Source organism: Schistocerca americana, chromosome 3 (assembly GCF_021461395.2).
Source record: "Schistocerca americana isolate TAMUIC-IGC-003095 chromosome 3, iqSchAmer2.1, whole genome shotgun sequence".
NCBI lineage: Eukaryota > Metazoa > Arthropoda > Insecta > Orthoptera > Acrididae > Schistocerca > Schistocerca americana.
In genome coordinates, this window is record NC_060121.1 from 453,299,534 (window position 1) to 453,320,155 (window position 20,622).

Consider the following 20,622-nt stretch of genomic DNA (forward strand, 5'->3'; position numbering starts at 1 on the left):
GATTGTTCTGGATAATGTTATGCAGATTATTATAGTTAACTATCTGGTTGCATGCAGCTCTTTCAAATATTTTGGATATATTGATAACAATGAGATTCGTCTATAATTACTCACTTCAACATGTCTGCCTTTCATGCAAATGGGATGTATTTCAGCATACTTCAGTCTGTCGTGAAAACATCCTTCCTCGAAAGATTGATTCATTCTAAGGGACAGAGGATGTGCAATATTATGGGTGACTGCCTTTATTATTTTTGTAGAAATTTCATCACAGCCTACAAAATTGAAATTCTTCAAGGACTTTATGATATCAGCTGCTTCAGAATAGGCTATATGGGTGAATTTAAATTTAGTTGAGTTACATAAACTGGAAACATGGTATACATTTGGCAGTGAAAGTTCATCAGTTTTACATGGGTTTATGAAGTGGCTGTTAAACGCTTCACAGATTTGTGTAGAGTCCCAATCAGTCTCACCTTCAACCACCAGTTCAAGTTTCCATTATCTGTCTTTTTTGATACCTGTTCCATTCCTTAAAATGGTCTATATTGCTTTAGACTTACTTCTAGTGTTTGAAACGTAATTATTATTCACCAGTTTTTTGGCTTGTCTGATAACTTTATCAAAGATTTTCTTACATTGCCGTACATAATTTAAGAATTCCGGGTCTCGACTGACTTTCTCCTCCACATGAAGTTCTCTTTTCCTCATGTCTGAAATCTGAATACCACTTGTTATCCATGAAGCCTTCTTAGGTGAGTCAGTTTTTGTAGTTATAAAAGGAAAGCATTCATTGAACACCATCAAGAGGGCCTCCAGAGAGTTACTGAAAATTTCATTTACTTAGGACTTAGCAGTAAATGGGCATTAGATGAGGCTGAATTGAACATTTCTATATTTTCTTGCCTAAAATTTCTGATTTTCTTAATTGTATGCTTTGGGATAATACAGGGTAATGGCACTAATAGAGCACTGTGGTCTGAGACCCCTAAGCTTACTATTCATTTTTCGGTTACCCTGTAGTTTAAGCTACTAGCAATGTTACATATGCAGGATGCTGACGAAGCAGTTACCCTAGTCATTTCTACAAAATTTAGAATAAAACCATGTGTGGATATCAGCTTCTTCATCTTAAAGGCAAATTTGTCATTTTTTCTCACATCTATATTAAAATCAGCAAAAACAACAATTTTTTACATAGCTTTTCAGTCTTGAGTTGGTGGAGTAAATTTTCAAGTTTGGTAGAAAACTGCAGGAGATTGAGTAACCAGTGGTACGATATATAATGAATATCAGCATGTTATAGTCCTTATGATCTACGCAGCAACTCTCAAATGTGCATTTTTCATTTAAATTATTGAAATTTTGCTTAATGTGGTATTTTACTAATGAATGAACCACAATACATGAACCATCATATCCATTGTCTCTACAGAAATTAGCTGCTACTTCATAATTTGTAAGTTTTTTAAATAAATTTATATTTTCATCTCTAACCCAATGTTCACTTAAGCAGGTAACCTTTACAGACTATTCTGTTCTCTCTAGAAATATTTCTAAGTTATGAAGCTTACTGACCAGATTACTTAATAAACCCCCAATATTCAAATGAATAATAAAATTATTATTTGCTATTCTAGGTGTGACATCATCAAAACTACCTGCTCTAAAATGGCCAGACACAACTTTTTGTTGATTACTTATCTTAATGTTTTTTTCCTCCCAGGTTCTACTAAAAAGTTCTTAAGATGGCATGATGGTGAAGTTTTTCTCTTGTCATGAGTGGCTCTTATTGATTCGTCTGCTGTTGTTTCTTCTGTCGATGTTGTTGGTTCTTCTGTTGTTGCTTCTTCCCTTGATGCTTGCTCATGTGATGATGATAGTCCTGATTCTGGAAATGCTGATGCTGCCACCACTTGTGATAGTGGCTGTATTGTTTCTCTGATGATGGTGGTTTTGCTGTTGATTGAGATGATGTTTCTGCATCTGTAGTTCCTGCCACATCTGATGAGGTTTGTCTTGCTTCAGACGATGCTGATTTTTCTGCCACTGGTGAGGGCTGTGCTGTATCAGCTGATGATGGTGGTTTTGTTTCTGGAATTGATGGTGGTCTTTTTGTTGCTGTAGTTGTTGATTGTTTCACTGCTGTAGTTGGTGGTGGTTGTTGTACTAATATTTGTGGCTGGTATGGTAACATTGGTTCTGCTGTTGCCATCGATGTCTCCATAATTTTAAAGCTGAGAAGTCTCTCTCCATTTCCGTTTAAGTGCATACCATGTCTTGTAAAACTGTCTCTCTCTATACAGTTAACAGGTAGAAATTGAGCGTTTTCATACATTTTGCATAAGTTCTCGAACTGTTTGTTGGCTTTCATGATTTCTTTATTTACACACAAACCGTTTACGAGGTTGTGTTTATGTGGAATTCCAATGATGATCATTGTCTTGCTCTGATTGGTATCCAGTAATTCGTTTAGGTTGTCTACAGCATTCGATCATTCTTTTTTGTAAACATCATTGCCTCCCTCCCCCCCCCCCCCCCCATCACTGTCCATTATTTGGATTTGATAAAGTTCTGGCTTTTATGTTTTTTTGTAATTTCGTGCATAGGTGCCCCTAGTTTCACGTAACTAGATGCGTTTGTACTATGTCCATAATGTAAAATTTTTGCGAGTCCACACCCATGGCTATCTGAGTGTATGTTTACTTTGGAAAATTTCGTTCTTACCTTTCTCATCGTAATTATAGAAGCACTTTTAGTTGTGTTTTGATTTCCATATAATTCGTCTTGTCTTTCATCTGTTTCTGAAACACTGAAACTGTTTTGTAATGGCATTTCGAATATGTTTTCAATTTTTTTTCCATGAGTGAATTGTTTAGTCAATAATTCAAGAATAGTCTTAATCGCATCTATTATTATTATTATAATACCGCCAACCGGTTTCCGGCAGTTTCCTGCCGTTATGTAGACAGGAGTGACACCACCAGCAGTCGACCAATGGTGTAAACGCCCAGATGATGACCCCTACGTCGGGTTGAAACCGGTTGGCGGTACTATAACAATAATAAATGCGATTACGACTGTTCTTGTATTATTGATTAACCATACCAATCGCTGCTTCTCTCCACAACCATGTTGTCCAAGAAAAAACCATTGAACATGCCTGGGATAGATTTTGTTTGGTATAACATGCATCTTATTTTCATTTTTGTATGACTGTAAATATTTCAAGTCTTGCAGTAATTTTATATCATCACACAAGATGTTAATTATTTTTTTCTTTGTGTCTATTTGACGAAGTATTTCGTCTTTGTTTTTCTGCAAAGGTCTGTATTTTGAGAGTTGGTCACTGTCACTTTTACTTATGTACACAAGGATTTGCTTGTTCTTTTCTTCTAGCGGTTTTTATTAAGATATTACACAGCACATAAGTATTTTCGTACACTGCACTATATTTCTCGCACAGAGAATATGGAAATGGAAATGTCATGTGGCTAGGGCCTCCCGTCGGGTAGACCGTTCGCCTGGTGCAGGTCTTTCGATTTGACGCCACTTCGGCGACCTGCGCGTCGATGGGGATGAAATGATGATGATTAGGACAACACAACACCCAGTCCCTGAGCGGAGAAAATTTCCGACCCAGCCGGGAATCGGACCCGGGCCCTTAGGATTGACAGTCTGTCACGCTGACCACTCCATTATATATGGAGCTCACAATTTGTACATCTTCTACAGCCGCCATGAAGCTTTACATTACCCTTACCTTGTTTATGTATATCTACGAGCATATCTGCACAAAATGGAGCACCTTAAAATAAGAAAATATCTTCAAGCATAACTTTGATTTTCATTCTTATGATACTAGGCAGAAGCATAAATAACATCTCAAAACTGTAAGTACAAGCATTTCATACTGACATTACGCTATGTAACCATATACCGTACTATTTGAAGCAGATACCAAATTTACATTAACTTAAAGTGATGGTGAAAGAGGACATGTTTGACCACTGCTTCTGTTTTGTTTTTGAACTTATGAACGCCATTTAAGTTAGTGTAATTGATCAAATATTCTGAACCATAGTACTCTTTAAGTCCTCGCATTTGTTTTTATAAATGTTATGAATATAAAACACTTAGGAACCAGGTTTTAAACTGTAAGACATTTCCAGGGGCAGATGCGGACTCTGACCACAATATATTGGTCATAAACTGTAGATTGAAACTGGAGAAACGGCAAAAATGTAGGAATAATGAAGATGGAACCTGGATAAACTGAAATAACCATAGGTCATGGAGAGTTTCAGAGAGAGCATTAGGGAACGATTTACAAATACAGGGGAATGAAATACAGTAGATGACGAATGGGTAGCTTTTAGAAATGAAGTAGTAAAGGCAGCAGAGGATCAAGTAGGTAGAAAGGCGAAGGCTAGTATAAATCCTTGGGTAACTGAAAAGATACTGAATTTAATTGATGAAAGGAGAAAATATAAAAATGCAATAAATGAAACAGTCAAAAAGGAGTACAAACATCCCAAAAATGAGATCGACAGGAAGTGCAAAATGGCTAAGCAGGGATGGCTACGGAACAAATAGTAGTAGTAGTAGTAGTAGTAGTAGTAGTAATAGCTATAAGTATGTAGAAGCATATATCACTAAGGGTAAGACAGATATTGCTTACAGGAAAATTAAAGAGACCTTTGGAGAAAAGAGAACCACTTGCATGAATATCAAGAGCTCATATGGAAAAACAGTCCTAAGCAAAGAAAGGAAGGCAGAAAGGTGGAAGGAGTGTATAGAGGATCTATACAAGGGCAATATACTTGAGGGAAATATTATGCAAATTGAAGAGAATGTAGATGAAGATGAAATGGGAGATGTGATACTGCATGAAGAGTTTGACAGAGCACTGAAACACCTAAGTCGAAACAAGGCCCCAGGAGTAGACAACATTCCATTAGAAATTTTGATAGTCTTGGCTGAGCCAGCCATGAGAAAACTTCTCCACTTGGTGAGCAAGATGTACAAGACAGGCGAAATAGCCTCACACTTCAAGAACAATATCATGATTCCTATCCCAAAGAAAGCAGGTGCTGACAGGTGTGAAAATTACCGAACTATCAGTTTAAGAACACGAATTATTTACAGACAAATGGAAAACCTGGTAGAAGCCGACCTTTTCTAGCATTTGTAGACTTGTACAGGGTGCATAAGGCTATTTAAAATTTGCACAGAAACCAAATGGCAGCTATAAGAGTTGAGGGGCACAGAAGGGAAGCAGTAATTGAGAAGGGAGTGAGACAGGGTTGTAGTGTATCCCCTATATTATCCAATCTGTATATTGAGCAAGCAGTAAAGCAAAGAAAAGAAAAATTTGGGGTTAGAATTAAAATATATGGAGAAGAAAAAAAAACTTTAAGATTTGCTGATGACATTTTAATTCTGTCAGAGACAGCAAAGGGCTGGAAAGAGCAGTTGAACACAATGGGTAACATCTTGAAAGCAGGATATAAGACGAAAATCAACAAAAGCAAAACAAGGGTAATGGAATGTAGTCAATTTAAATCAGGTGATACTGAGGGAATTAGATTAGGAAATGAGACACTTGCAGGAGTAGATGAGTTTTGCTATCTGGGAAGCAAAATTACTGATGATGGTTGCAGTGAAGCGGATATAAAATGTAGACTGGCTATGGCACGGAAAGGATTTCTGAAGAGGAGAGGTTTGTTAACATAGAGTATAGATTTTAATGTCAGGAAGTCTTTTCTGAAAGTATTTGTGTGGAGTGTAGCTATATATGGAAGTAAAGCATGGCTGATATATAGTTTGGACAAGAAGAGAATGGAAGCTTTCGAGGCGTGGTGCTACAGAAGAGAGCTGAAAATTAGATGGGTAGATCATGTAACTATTTATTTATTTATTAGCGCCCTTATTATCACATTCATGATATCGGACTTGTCAAAGTACAGAACAGTATAAAGTATTACATATTTACATCATGGTATCAACACATCTTTGTAACAAAAACATTATTCTGCTTACGTACATATAAGTAGAAGAAAAGCTTGCAAAACCCCTTGGTTGATTTTACCAAAACTATTAAATATCAGTACTTTAGTTAACTAGGAATAGTAACATACAGCACAAAAGCTAGGTGCATAATTACATACATACATGGATGAAAGAAGTTTGGTTTTATCTAGGTATGGTTGATAATTATGAATTTTTGTTTAGAGAGTTATGAAGTAGATCTACAGATTTGAGCAAAATCCAGGTATTCGTTAATGCTGTAGAAGCCGTTGTTTATTAGTAGATTTTGTAGCTCTTTTTTGAATGTACTAATGTTTGGTATTTTTTTATGCTATCTGGCAATGCACTGTACAGAATTGTTGGTTTGTAAACAGAACTGTCCTGATATACTGATTTGAGGAGGTACTGAATAGAATTGAGGAGATGAGGAATTTGTGGAACGACTAGAAGAATGCATTGGTTGGTAGGACATGTTCAGAGGCATCAAGGGATCACCAATTTAGTATTGGAGGGTAGTGTGGAGAGTAAAATCGTAGAGGGAGACCAAGAGATGAGTACACTAAGTAGATTCAGAAGGATGTAAGTTGCAGTAGGTACTTGGAGATGAAGAGGCTTGCACAGGATAGAGTGGCATGGAGAGCTAAATCAAACCAGTCTCTGGACTGAAGACCACAACAAACAACAACATGAAACAAGTATTGAATTAGTTTTCAAAGTCATGGCAAATATAATTGTATTTTCTATATAAAACATGATTTGTCCTAAACTGTTATGCAATATATTAAATCGTAATTTACAAGAGCAATAAAGAGATACAAATACAGATGCATTTCATCAGATAAGTTCACATCATAATAGTAGCAGACTCTGAAAAAGAAATTAACAGAATTTTCCAGGTCCTATCAGACAGTCTTAAACTATGCAAATAAAAAGCGAACAAACGGAAAATGAAAGTAATGGTAGTACAGAAAAGTATGGGAGAGATTAAAACCAATATAAAAAAATTATAATGGCAGAATTGATCAGATGAAACAAGTTTATCTTGGTAGTATAATCACAGAAGACAATAGATCCTTAATGGAAGTGAAGGTTAGCAATGGCAAAAGAATCATTTATGTCTAAGAAAAAAAATTACCAGAAAATTTATTATTATAAACGCCAGAAAAAAGTTTACAAAATCATTTATGTGGAGTACACTGCTCTGTGATAGTTGACTCTGCTTGGAGTGGAAAGGAATAAACTTTAAGCCGTTAAAATGTGGACATGGCGATAAATGATAAGAATGAGCTGGACAGAAAGAAAACCCAACAAGAAAGTCTTAAGGAAAGTCAAGGAAAAGAAAAACTTTAAAGGAAATGGAAAAGAGAAACAAATTTTTGGGCCTGTCATCAGACTCAACACATTCATTGTTAACATTCTTGTAGGAAAATTTCTGGAAAGAAAGGAAAGGGACGGTCTAGCACGAAGTATATGGAAGACACTGAGGAGAGGATAAGATGCGACAATTGCATGGAACGGCAAAGAACAGCCAATGTCACAAGAGTGTGGGTCATCGACAGTTTGGAATATGTATGTACGTATGCAATGTCGGATCTTATTCCATTTCAAAAAGTTCAGTTGTCAGTAAAGATACTTTAATGAACTTGGGCAATGGTGACTGTACAATTCATACCAACAGGTAGAAGTGACAACAGCGGCACCCAGAAATGCGGGAAATTGCTTTCAAACGGGTGACTCCTGTTTCCCCTTTGCACCGTTTTCTGTATCGGTCACCAGTCCTCACACTACGATATGTTTGCGAGTATATAATGAACGTAGACAAATCGCAGCTTGTGGCTCAGCCGCCCTGGCCACAAACGATCTATATAAATACACAGACATATATTTTATATATTTGAAATTATCGCAGCCACGTACCTCTCGTGATGTATGTACAAATAAAGGCACATGGTTTATAAAACATAAAATTATACCACTCTGCCCGGCCATAACGATCAACGACATTAATTGTATCAGAGATCTTAGTTGCGTTTGCGTTAGCGGCGTGCAAGTACTTAAATTGTCAAAGTGCATGTTTGGCGTTATTGTTTGGTGTATAGTTTCGTTTATTTTGTGAAAGAAGCTATGGCGTGAGTAAATCTGTGTACAGAAAACAGTCGAGAATATGTCAGAGATAAAAGAGTAATGTGTTTTGCACGTTAAAAGTTCTAACATGCATAACATATTGAAGTAACACGACCATATTTCACTTTTCAGGTCTAAAGTAACATTCAAGATTACTCTTACATCAGATCCCAAACTACCATTTAAAGTGTAAGTTTCGAAACATTAGTATCACAAGTAATTAGTTTAAGCATTGTACCCAGAGAAGATGACAGTAGTCTTGACAGCAGTAGGGGCGCATTTTGTGCCTACGCAAGAACAACCCGTTTGTTGTAAGACGACTGCCAGAACCATGATTTCGACAGTACAACAAAAAGATTTCTTTGTGAGTTTACTTCAGTGGAAGTATTTGTAAAAGTCAGTACAAAGACAAGGATCACGAAAATGTATTACATGTAACAAACAATGTTTCTGAGTGCTGTGAGACATGGAGCTATTCAGGAAAATATTACTTGTAACTTATCAATAGGAAATGTGGTGGAGAGAAACATGCAGATATCAAAATACCACGTTTGTGTCATTAGCAACAGTGTGTATTATTACACTTGGACTTTTGGCCGACTTGACGTCTGCTAGGTGACTATTGCAGCCTTATGTTTTTATGCGTGCAAATTTAATCCCATTTATGAAGTAATTTTTGATGGTTCTTTTAATGAGAACAACATACACTTTAGTAGGACTTGGATTATAGAAAGAGTAGCACCACAGAAAATATTTCCCTCCAAGATTACGGTGAAAGTTAACTGCTGTGATCATGAAGTGAAAAAAAAAAGAAAGATACCTTAACTGGCTTGTTAGACTTTTTTAGTGTTCACTCTCACAGACAACATGTTTGTAGTGTTTCAGTACAGCTTGTTTAAAGTTTGAGCAGTGGTGAGCCCAGCTTTTTGTGGAAACTAATACTAATTAATACAAAATCTGCGTGCCACCATATGGTGCATGGTTTAGGATACGTTATACAATTGCTGGTCATGCCCCTTTGCTATTCCACTGGAAAAAGGTGCAAGGGGTTAATGACTCTCTATATGCTTCCATATGAGACCTTATTTCTCTTATCTCACTTTCTTGAATTGCATGTCACAAATGCTGGTTCTCTGAACTTTCTCAATAATGTTTTGTGAAAAGCACAGCTCTTCAGGGATTCCCACCAGAGTTAACATAGAAGTTCCATAATACTCAACATGTTGCTCAAACTTACTGGTAACAAATCAGTCAACACGCACCTTAATTGCTTTGATGTCTTCCTTTAAACTGACCTGATGGGGTCCCAAAGACATGAGCAGTAAGCAAAAATTGGTTACACAAGTGTTTTGTACACAGATGAGCTACACTTTCCTATAATTCTTCCAGGAAACTGAAATTGACCGCTCGAGCTTCCACGGTCATTCCATTTCGTGTTGCTTTGCAACATCACGGCTTGGTATTTGATATGGCACATCACTAATACTGTGTTTGATCATTATAGGATTATTTTTCCTATTAATGTAGGTGCCATTCATCGTACTGAATAAAAAAATTTTCAGTCATCCTGTACCATGCAACAATTCCTTAAAGATGGCACTGCCTTGCAAACTACAGCTACATCAGCAAACAAATTCAGTTTGCTGCTCACCCCAACTCTGAGAGTGTTTATATATGTTGAGAAAATGAGCAGCCCCATCACACTTGCCTGGGTCATTCCTGACAATAGCTTTATCTGCAATGAACACTTGCCAGACAGGGTAATGTACTAGGTTCTGTTACTTAGTCTTCGGGCCACTCGTGTATCTGAGGACCTATTCTGTATGCTCAAATCTTTAACAGTCTGCAATATTGGAAAGGCAGTCTCATATTTCCGCATACACTGTGACATGAGCCTCAGACTCTGGCAAGTGGTGTATCAGTTTTGACAAAACTAGATGAGTTAGGAGTGGACTTGGAAGTATGTCTGAGGAAGTTGGTGCACCATTTAGCGCTTCAGATGCAAAATGGTAATAGCATCTTCTCACAGAGATGTACACAAACAAAATTATAGTTCCTATACTTAATTCCTTGTAAAACTGTCATATTCATATTGGCGGTGCACTTGCATTGTCGTGCATGAAGTAACTGTTGATTGTTTTGTTAGTCCTTCAAAAAATAGGCTGCATTATGGTGTTCATATGTATCAGCAATTAGGGTCTTGTGGAAAAAGTTCATGAGCCTTCTGCAAATGCAGCCATGCTTCATCACAGAATCAGAGCATTTCAGGATCATATTTTGTATGTTGACAGATACCAATTGCCAGCTGGACAAGGTCATAGAGAAATACTATTTGAATTTATCAGTCAGTGCACTTGGGTTGCTTTGTAAGGTTTCAGATTAATGATATCGGTGGGTGTAATGTGGGACATGAAATACTGCACCAACAATCAGCAGTGTATTGTAGCCCTCTGTTGTGCGAGGCTGAGGTGGTTGATACAATATGGCTTGTAAGTAGTGTGTGCAGTGTAGTTTGTAAGGCAAGAAGAGAAAGGCCAGATGGACACTGAGTATAGGGAAATATGGAAGCGTCCGATCCCGCCCGTGTGCTTTGACCCATGACATCACAAATATGGCAGAAACGAGCATAAACCATGATTCCAATATGGCGCATATTAAGTCGGTACGTACACACGAGGACGAAAATACTTCAAAAAACAAACACACACACTTTCCACAAAAAGCCTAATGACACTAACGGGACAAGCGTGGGAAATGGGATGTTTTTGGGTGGGGGCAAACTAAATATAAACAAATTTAGACACCCACTCCCATACAAAACCACACAAAACGACGAAAAAAAAAACGACATCACAAAACTCCCCAAATACCACTAAACACAATATCATCTGGAATCGGACACTTCCCTTGACCTATATAGCTCAACAGCAGCTCCCGATCCCATAAATTAGGATCAAACACTTCCCTTGGCCTATATAGCTCAAAAACATCTCCCGATAGCAATATCAACATACACAGCCACACATTGGGATCGAATACTTCCCTTGACCTGCACACTGTTAATTTTATCCGACATATCCATTCCTGAACAAAAACAACAACCGATTAATTTTACTAAAATTACCACATGATGTACAGCGAACAACACTAAATTAACCTTCACACAAAATCATTAACTCACTGAAACGAATTCCACTACAAACACAGATATACTCGAAAAATTCTGGATAATGAGCAAAAGCAAACTGAGCCCATTACACCACACAAACGAAAACCCTAAACATAACATCAGAGAGCACAACAAACCACGACACGACGACATTTACAAACACGCCACACTCACAAACCAAACTCCACACCATCATGATGTCACACATGTTAACACCCTTACGTCACGGGTCAAAGCCGACGCGTGGGATCGGACGCTTCTGTCGACCCGAGTATAGTAATGCATTAAAAAATAGAAGCAAAGGAAAACAGGATTGGGTTATGGGACGGAAGAAAACCAAGCAGGCAAAATCAAACAGTGGAAAAGACAGGATGGAATGTAACAATATTCTGAAAAGTATAGTTGCTACTTGCCTTATGGTGGAGATGCTGAGTTGCAGATAGGAACAAAGTTCACTTTGTGACAGTCTTTTTGTTGTGCCTATCGACAACTCAGCATCTCCACCATGTAGTGAGTAGCAACTATCCTTTTCATAATATTGTTACAGCCCATCCTGGATTTTCCATTGTTTGTAATGTTTCACTTGGATTTGGGAAAATCTGTGAGCAGATACTGCTGACACACCCATTGAAGTGCTAAATGGCGTAGTGATTTTCTTGGTCTTGTTTCCTAACTCATCTAGTTTAGCTAAAATCGATAAGTCACTGACATAAATGTCAATTTTAAATTAAATAAAATTGCATCAGGCTTTTAAATAGTTCGACACTGGCCTCCTTTCAGTTTCTACATAGGCCTACCTACTCCACACAAGGCCCACAAAACGTGTTTTACAGAACTCTTGCAGTAGCTACACCTCTCCCCCTCACACTTTCTCTACTGTGCCTCAATCTGAGATTCTGGTTTCTTTTTACCAGTTCTTTTATACTCTGTGTTTTATTGTGCTGCCCTTATTAACTACCTTATCATGGGTCACTGTATAATGCACATTCCTGTTGGGGGGGGGGGGGGGGGAAGGAACACACCTCTTGCTTCTGCTGTGCCTCTTCATGTTCATAATGACTGTCCTGCTTTGGTCTGATTGCATTGCATTGCATGCATTTGTGGTAAAAGTACACTAAAGGTGCACCACAGCTTTTTATTTTGTGCTACTGCTGGTAATGATTCACATGACTGGAAGTGCAAACGTGGTGAATCGCAAGTCAGATGTGATTCATAAATGAAGTTAACTTTTATTTTATTTCACTCGCAGCAATTTAAGCTGTGCAACCTAACCACAACCTCAGAAATCCTTACATGTTTGGAAAAAACCATGAACTGTTTGTGACAACCAAGATTATAAGACTGAGTGGTTTTCATAGGCTCCTGCACACTGTCCCTTGATTGGCCTTAAACAATGATAAAGAATTGCCAACAGCAGTACCCAAAAGAAGAGCTGCGTTGTACTATACATGCGCTGTAGACCTTGTGCAGTGTTTCCCCCAAATTCTGTGTTTAGCTGATTGCTGTTCATTTCTGCAACTGTCAGCACCTATTTAAGCTTTTTCTGTGATTGGTATATTTCACTCATGTCTTTTATTTCACTTGTGCCCATTTAGTTACCAAAATGTGTTAAGAATTTTTTAGTTATAAACTCTAGCATGTTTCACCACTAATGAAATCTGTGTAGACATTGTGCCCAGTTGTATCTGTGAGTATATATTTTTTGTGTCTTATGTGAGATTGGAATATGTGTAATTAAATGTAATCTACAATATCAGGAAGGGGGGCCATCTATAGCAGGGGGATTTGGCTGTTCATTGTTAAACAAAGAAATTCTTTAGTACCAGTTATAAAACTTGCATCCTCTGCAGTACTCACATAAAGTACACATCAGTTACCTATCTTTTCATTTAGCATCGCAACTAGGATGAATATCAGAGTTATGTGTAAAATCGGGACAGACATCAAGGGAGAAGATGGAAATATATGAGCTAGGACAGCTTGTGCACATATTGGTAAATTTACTGGTAGGTATATAGAGAAACTAATGTTATTTCATCTTGGGTTCAGGAGTGAGAGACAGTGGCTGGTTGCTGAAATATAGTAATACTGTACCAACAGCCATTATTTTGGTTTATGTATGGCAGCTGCAGTGTAGTGTGCTAATGTTGGATTCAATCTGCACTAGCACACTGATTAAGTGGGTCAGTGCTTTTTAATTAAATAATGGGAGGAGGTAGGTGAATGAATGTTTTTTAATATATAGAATGTGTGATTCTATTATGAATAAACATTAATCCACCTATCTTCTCTTGTGATTTAATTAAAGGAACATTGATCCACTTGCTCATTGTGCTCATGCAGATCAGTTGTGCATAGCCAACATTCACACACTATGCATAGTGATGTGCCGCTGCTGCCATAAGTAAAATTTAACCTGTAATTTTGATTGTTTCATTACACAACCAGTTTCAGTGCTCCACTCATGTCAATTGTCAGGTCTGTCGCGTGAATGACACCAAGTACCAATTGTGCATGCATAAGGCACGGTATCAATTATCGCATGTAGTTCTGCAGATATTTGAATTTCATGAGCGTGTGTGCTCTTCACACATGTGACAGCAAGTTTTTGTTGTCCTCCCATAGAAAGCTGCACATGGTTGCATCGACAGTGGTATATGACATTGCTTTTTGGTAAGTGACCTTGACTCTCTGGGATAGGGTATGCTTTGGCACAACAGAAATATGTGTTTGGTGTACACTTGATGCAGCCCCTCTCCCCACAGTTAAATTCATAATTGTCACTGTTTTGTATAATTTCATTGTCTGCACATTTTATACCCGTTATATAGGTTTACGTCGTACAACATGGTTTTATTAGAGGTTCCCCGGTGTTGCCTGTCCCCCTCACTCACACATTGTAATTCGATCTTCTGGTGCACATACTTCCTACTATTCCTTTTTTCACTTGCAGCAGTTATACTTCTGGTGTAGTGTCTTTCACCCCCCCCCCCCCCCCCCCCTTCCTCCACTCCAACCCAATGCCTTGGTAGCATAATGGATAATTGTCAGACAACATAACCGTAGGTCTGCCGTTTGTGTCACCAGTTAGTGCTAGGATTTCTTTTTCCTGCCATTCATTCCTTCTTTCATCTGTGCCAATTATTTGTGTGTGTTTTTGGAACATCCCTAGATAAGAATTGTTCACCCCAAACTTCAAATTGGTGACATCTATAACTTAACATTTTATTCCTGTTTATTTGCCAAATTTCACAGTTTCCACATTCATTACCGACAGATGGCTTTATTATTAAGACACTTGACCCATGTTTGAGAGGAGTGTTAAGTAAATCGGTGGCCACCCAGATCTAAGTTTTCTGTGGTATCCCCTGTATTGTGTAAAAGACGATTGCTGGAATGGTTTCCTTTAATAAGACTTACAGATTTCCTTCCATATCCTTGTAAAATACAAATATATGCTCCATCTCATAATGGCCTCGCTTTTGGCTACGTGTTGAACCTTGATCTTCATTCCTTCCTCAGCTGTCACTTGTATATATAAAAAGAGTGATTAGGATTTGACTTATGTCTTATTCAGTTATTGGTGTGAACATGTGCACTGTGTGAATCATGATCCATGGCAAACAATATATGCTCCTGGAAAATTAGATTGTTTTGTTGGATATGACACATTGAATGATGCAGAACAATTTGTGATTGTTTAGTCATATTTACATAATACTTTCAGTGGAGAGTGGATTTGTGTTTAAAACAAATCATTATGCTTTGGGTTACTGCTTTGAAGTAAGGGTGGGAAATATTTGAAATTTATGTATACAGCAATATACAAAAGTATTTTTTCTCTGTTTGTTTATCAGATAAGAAGATTGCGAAGAATTTTGATGGCAGCTAAATGACTCAGCTTATGATTTAGAATATAAATAAGATATGGAGGAAGATGAAGCGGAACCTGTTCTTCATCATATTGACAAATTTCTTGTCTTGTGCGAAGAAACTTCATGGATAGAATCTGCAACAGAAACTGCTGTAAAATATTCTTTCAAACTGGCTCAGTCTTTGGAAATGCTTTATTTGAAAATGAATTCAAATGGTACTGCAAGCAAGTTTGAAGAGCAGTTAATTAATTGGTGGAATAAAAAAAATAGACATGTTCCATTTACATTCAGTTTCTTTGAGGGAGCTAGTGACAAGTTATTAATATCTTTCCTTTCCAAAGTGAATGCAGATGCACACATAATATTTACTGCCATAGACACATATATTGATCACTGTGGAATGATTAGATTTGAAACTACAGTCCAAACTTTGCTGTCAGAAAGGGTCTGTGAAAGAACAGTTATGCATTTGCTGTCTTTGAAAAATTGTGACGCATATGTGCTGAAAGATTTTGAGTTTATACTTATGTCAATGTGGACAAATAATCTTCTGCATGGGAAAACAGAAAGAGTTGCACAGTCAGCCAGCAAAGTAATTTCTGATGAAATTTATGTTCCATGTTTGTTCAAACTGCTGACTCTGAAAGAAAAGGATGAAAGTAATGCCAATGTTAAAAAAATTATCCTAGAGAGAATACTTTTAACATTAAGGCAGGGATCAGGCCCAGAATTGGTATTATGGAAGAAGGTGCTTACAGCAGTTGATGAAAGAACTGTGGTACTTGTGTCAGAAAGTTATCCTGAGTTTCTTTCAACTTTCCTAGAGTTTGTGACAGATGTTGGGAAAAACATGAGATGGGAAGTTCCATATTTTCTTAAACATGGAATTGTTAAATGGGCTTCATCAGACTCAAAAGCTTCACTATCAGATGAGGAATTCAATATGGTTGTCAAAATACTAAAATCTCTTTCCAGTTCTGAAATCATAGGTTACCGTATATTTGCATGGTTGGATGATTTAGTGTGTAAATCAGATTTCCCATGGAGAGATGTACGTTGTATGTGTGTTTCTAAGAACTAAATTTGAAACACATTTTATTATTTCATACATAAGTTGCAATGTTGCCACAGATTGAGTGTTCCTGAAAACACACCATTCACAGCAGTTTTGAAATTTGCTGCAGAAGAATTTAAAGTTCCACCTGCAACGTCTGCTATTATCACAGATGATGGGATTGGAATTAATCCACAGCAGACTGCTGGTAAGAGTATTATCAATGTTGTGTTGTAATAGTTTCTTTGAAGATATTATTTAAGGAAAAATAATTACTTGATGTGTTGCAGGCAATGTTTTTCTGAAACACGGATCAGAGCTGCGACTTATACCACGGGATCGGGTTGGCTCAGATTGTGCTGTGTGGCAAAATACCCGATAACAGCATTTAAAATTTGAACTATGTTATTAATTGTACGGTTTATAATTATCATGGTTGTTAATGTGTACATTTTAAAAGTATGTTTATAAGAAATTTGTACAGCTGTTGTTCGTTGTATTTGTCACAGAATTAAAAGTAATTCTTATATAAAATAAAAACATGCTGCTTTTATTGATGCATTGATTGCTCAGTGCAGATAATCCTCACAAGGGATGCAACAAACAAAGAACCATTTGAAAACAATGATTTAGTATTGCCATAATAATTTAATGCAGATATTTAGCACTTGTTATTTTATGAATCACAAATATTACTTAGTAATTGTATGAAACCATTTGTATATTAGTCGTACAATCTGTATTTACAACTCTCAGATGACTTATAAATGAAAATTAAAAACAGTTCCTAAACTTTTGCATAAATGAAATGAAATGATAACTGCACAACACCACAAAAAATGGGAAAGGCAAGTGCTGAAGAAAGATTTAATATTTTGAGGTTGCACACAAACTTTTTCTTCAGTATTGGAAGTTGTGTACTGCTTATAACAATCCTGTGGTGGAATGGCTCATTCTGAACTGAATGAAACTTAGCCAATCACAGAATATATTCTTTCTTGTGAGACAACTGAGGTTGGACTGGTAAGAGATTTGTATCTCTCTGAAAAAAGTTTTCAGTTATTTGATGAACTGACAAGAATGATTGGTGATGCCATCACAAGCAAAGTTATAGTAATGTAGTTAGCAATTTCTCTTCAAATTTTGGCTATTATATTGAGAATGGGAAAATTTTTAATTGATTATTAAATTTTTTTTGCCATTTGTTACCTCTTCTTCTGTCTGAAATTGTTCACAGTAAATGAGACCAACCTTAAACCATTCATTTCAGTTTTCTTGTAACACCTTGTAGGAGTAAATATCCCACTTTCTTAGCAATTTTGTGTCTTACCAATCAGAAAGGGGCTCTTTTTATCATGACTTCTTCTCATCATGACCCACTTTTCAATGTAAGTTGCAATGTAAACACATAGAACACATAAATTACAGCAAAGGGAAGGAAATGTGATGCTTCTGATCAAGGTATTAGCTTAAAAACAAGTATAAACCTTTTAAGTCAACCACTGCATCTGAATGACCAAGTATCTTGCTTCTTGCCTTGCTTGTATCTGTCTGATGTATCATACTCTAGATACAGTAAGGTTTCTGCATTATGCCTTTGAGTTTTGTATTTTAAGATGCCAGTTACCAAAGCTAGCTATGTTGGATATTTACAGTGGGGCTGTAAACCTGCGTCTCGTTGAATGGTCTGTGCTTACGAACTCTCATATTGAGGTCCTAGATTAGATGCCTGGCAGTTCTCCAGGACAATAGATAAGCAGATTTAAGTGGTCGTTTAACTCTGGTTTTGAGTGCAAACATTAGTGACGCAGAGTGCTGCTCATATGAAAGTGCAATACTGTGAGGATGAAACAGCAGTCAGTTGGCAGGGTAGTGTTCTATAGACAGATTGAGCTGAGAAGTCAGGAAAGCATAGCAGTGCTGTAATTACAAAAAGTGTTTAACATTAGCACTTTTTAAGTAGTTCCTGCAAGTAAAATGAAATTATTAAAATATTTTTTGCTCGAACAGAAGCCATTATGTTTGTCCTCATTTTCAGTTGCAACATTTCTGTACATACTTTATAGGCTCACTATGTCTCAACAAATCCATACATATTATAAAATTGGATGTACGTATATATGTGTTTGTATGTATGTACCACATCTCCTCCAAACCCACTGGACCAGTGTCAGCAAAACTTGGTACACACATCTCTGTCTGGAAATCAATGCTGTGGGGGTAAAAACCACCTACTTATCAAAGGAGTGGGGGTGAAAAAGCCAGTGTAGCCCACAACACACTAAATAGCCATTCTTTAGTCATCCAGTATTTGAGAATTTTACTCTCTGACAGCCCCCACAAAATGATGAAAGGAGAAAAGTTTATTGCTTACTACATTTTCACTGTTCAAGCAGTTAAACTGCTGCATGACGTTTTTATTTATTACTTCTTTACTACTAACAACACATATTTCAGACAGTATTCACATATATCATGGAATTCACCAGCAAAATTATATCATTGTACGACACATAGTTCAGGAGATAAGATTTCATAAACATTGAAATGTGTGAAAAACTGCTGCAGCATCCATGATGTTTTAATTTATTACTTCTTTACTACTAACTCTATCCATAACACATTTCACAGACGGTAGCCATATATACCAGATGATGTACATGTGACTTTTTATCATTGCACAGCACTGATTTCAAGAGATATGCCATCATAAACATTAACTACACAGTGAAATTCACTAGTGATACAGGTGAAATATATATACAAATACATGTGAAATATGTTAAACGTGTGTGAAATATATTTTACATTTGGTGTGTACATGACAAAGCCACAAGTAAAAAACTCATCCTAAACCCGTGGAATGATTTCAACAAATTTTGGAATAAGCTAGTTACAATCTGGAAAGAAATACTGCAGGGTAAGAGCCACTAGCATACTGTTCGAGTGAGCGTGATAATGTGGAGAGAGAAGAGGGAGAAGGAGATGGATAGTGAGGGGGAGAGAATGGACACAGAGGGGCTGAAGGATGAGATGGATTGGGGGGGGGGGGGATGGACTAATATAAGACTGGAATAAATACATACCCAGGTAATGCTGGGTGCTCAGCTCATCATAATATAAAATTTGAAATGTTTTCAATAGCAGTATCTTAACCCTTTCGTGATTTTTACTCATTTTTTAGAATTTATTAAGGTACCTCAGCTGTTACAGTCTTATCTGGGTCAGAATTACAAATATGCCTTTGAATAATTTTTAACTTGAACAATTTTCTCAAAAAAAGAAAAAGTGGGACGCATACGTCCCATTGATCATTTCTGGAACTGATTTTCCTCACAATGAAGTTACTACAAATTAGTGTAAAATTTATGAACAAGGCTTATTTGCACTAGTATTTAACATTAATGTATTGGAAATTAAATGTAACTCATTTTTTGCCAATATGCAAACATGTGGTATACGTTATTATTTCCAACAAAAAATACATTTTGCTACTTAGTGAATATTTCTTACATTGCGTGAAATTTTGGAAAGCAAGGTGAAATACAAAGTGGCACATTACAGGATGAACAAACATATTTTGTTCGTTTTTCAGTGTCTTTTGTGCTGCAAAACCTACACCACCTCCTGGTCTTTTGCTCCTTGGGAATATGAGACCTGACATTCATAAGCCTTACTTCCTGTGGCACTACAGTGACACATCTTTTGCTAGAACGGAAAGCTGGTGATGGGCCCTTCTTCATTTTTGATGAAAATCCATTTATCAACTGCCTTGCTAGTCTCATTCGAAATGACAGCTGGTTTGCGTTTCGTCTTGACAGTCAAAATAGTACATAAGAGTTGACAATGGCTAAGTCAACAAAAAATAAAATAGTCGGTGCCACCATTTTACTGATCACCTGCCAACCATATACCTTTCTTGTAGCTGTTCAAAATGATCTACTCCACCCATAGTACTATTATAAACATGTACTACTTCAGGACATTAAATGCTGATTGTGGATCCATCTTTCAAATTTCTTTTGATGAATAAATCATCTTTAGGATTATGTGCAGTGGAAAGGAGACAGACTGCTTTGCTACCTTGCCACTTAACAGCAGCAACACCATATTTGACAGCAAATGTAAACTCTCCACGGTTTAGACTTGGTAATTTACTCGCCAAGAACGGAGGTAGGCCTTTTCTGTTTCCTCTGACGGTACCACAGCTATAAAGCCCCTGTTTTCTCAGTTCCTTCATTAGTCTAAATGTTGAAAAGAAATTATCAAAAACCACAGTTCTATTGGAATTAAAAAATAGTTTACAGAGTTCCAGCACTACTCTTTCACACATTTGGCAATCTTTGAATTCCCCTCTACTGGCAGCAGAT

At 37.0% G+C, this 20,622-nt stretch overlaps 1 protein-coding gene across 2 annotated transcripts; it reads left to right on the plus strand.

The window, feature by feature from the left end:
• Positions 1 to 8,043: 8,043 nt before the first annotated feature.
• Positions 8,044 to 16,787, plus strand: LOC124607192 (ubiquitin-fold modifier 1). 2 transcript variants are annotated; one of them, XM_047139414.1, is made up of 4 exons: positions 8,044 to 8,159; positions 8,287 to 8,343; positions 16,330 to 16,460; positions 16,543 to 16,787. In XM_047139414.1, exons 1-4 carry the CDS (start codon positions 8,155 to 8,157, stop codon positions 16,632 to 16,634), a joined length of 285 nt encoding a protein of 94 aa, XP_046995370.1. In that variant the 5' UTR covers positions 8,044 to 8,154; the 3' UTR covers positions 16,635 to 16,787. The 2 variants fall into 2 exon arrangements, with proteins under 2 accessions (XP_046995370.1, XP_046995369.1); XM_047139413.1 differs by lacking the exons at positions 16,330 to 16,460; positions 16,543 to 16,787 and adding an exon at positions 15,181 to 16,323 and having other exon boundaries at positions 8,084 to 8,159.
• The last annotated feature ends 3,835 nt before the right edge of the window (positions 16,788 to 20,622 follow it).

Coding starts and splice junctions, on each gene's coding strand:
- LOC124607192 (XM_047139413.1), top strand. CDS start 15,251: ATGGAGGAAGATGAAGCGGAACCTGTTCTTCATCATATTGACAAATTT.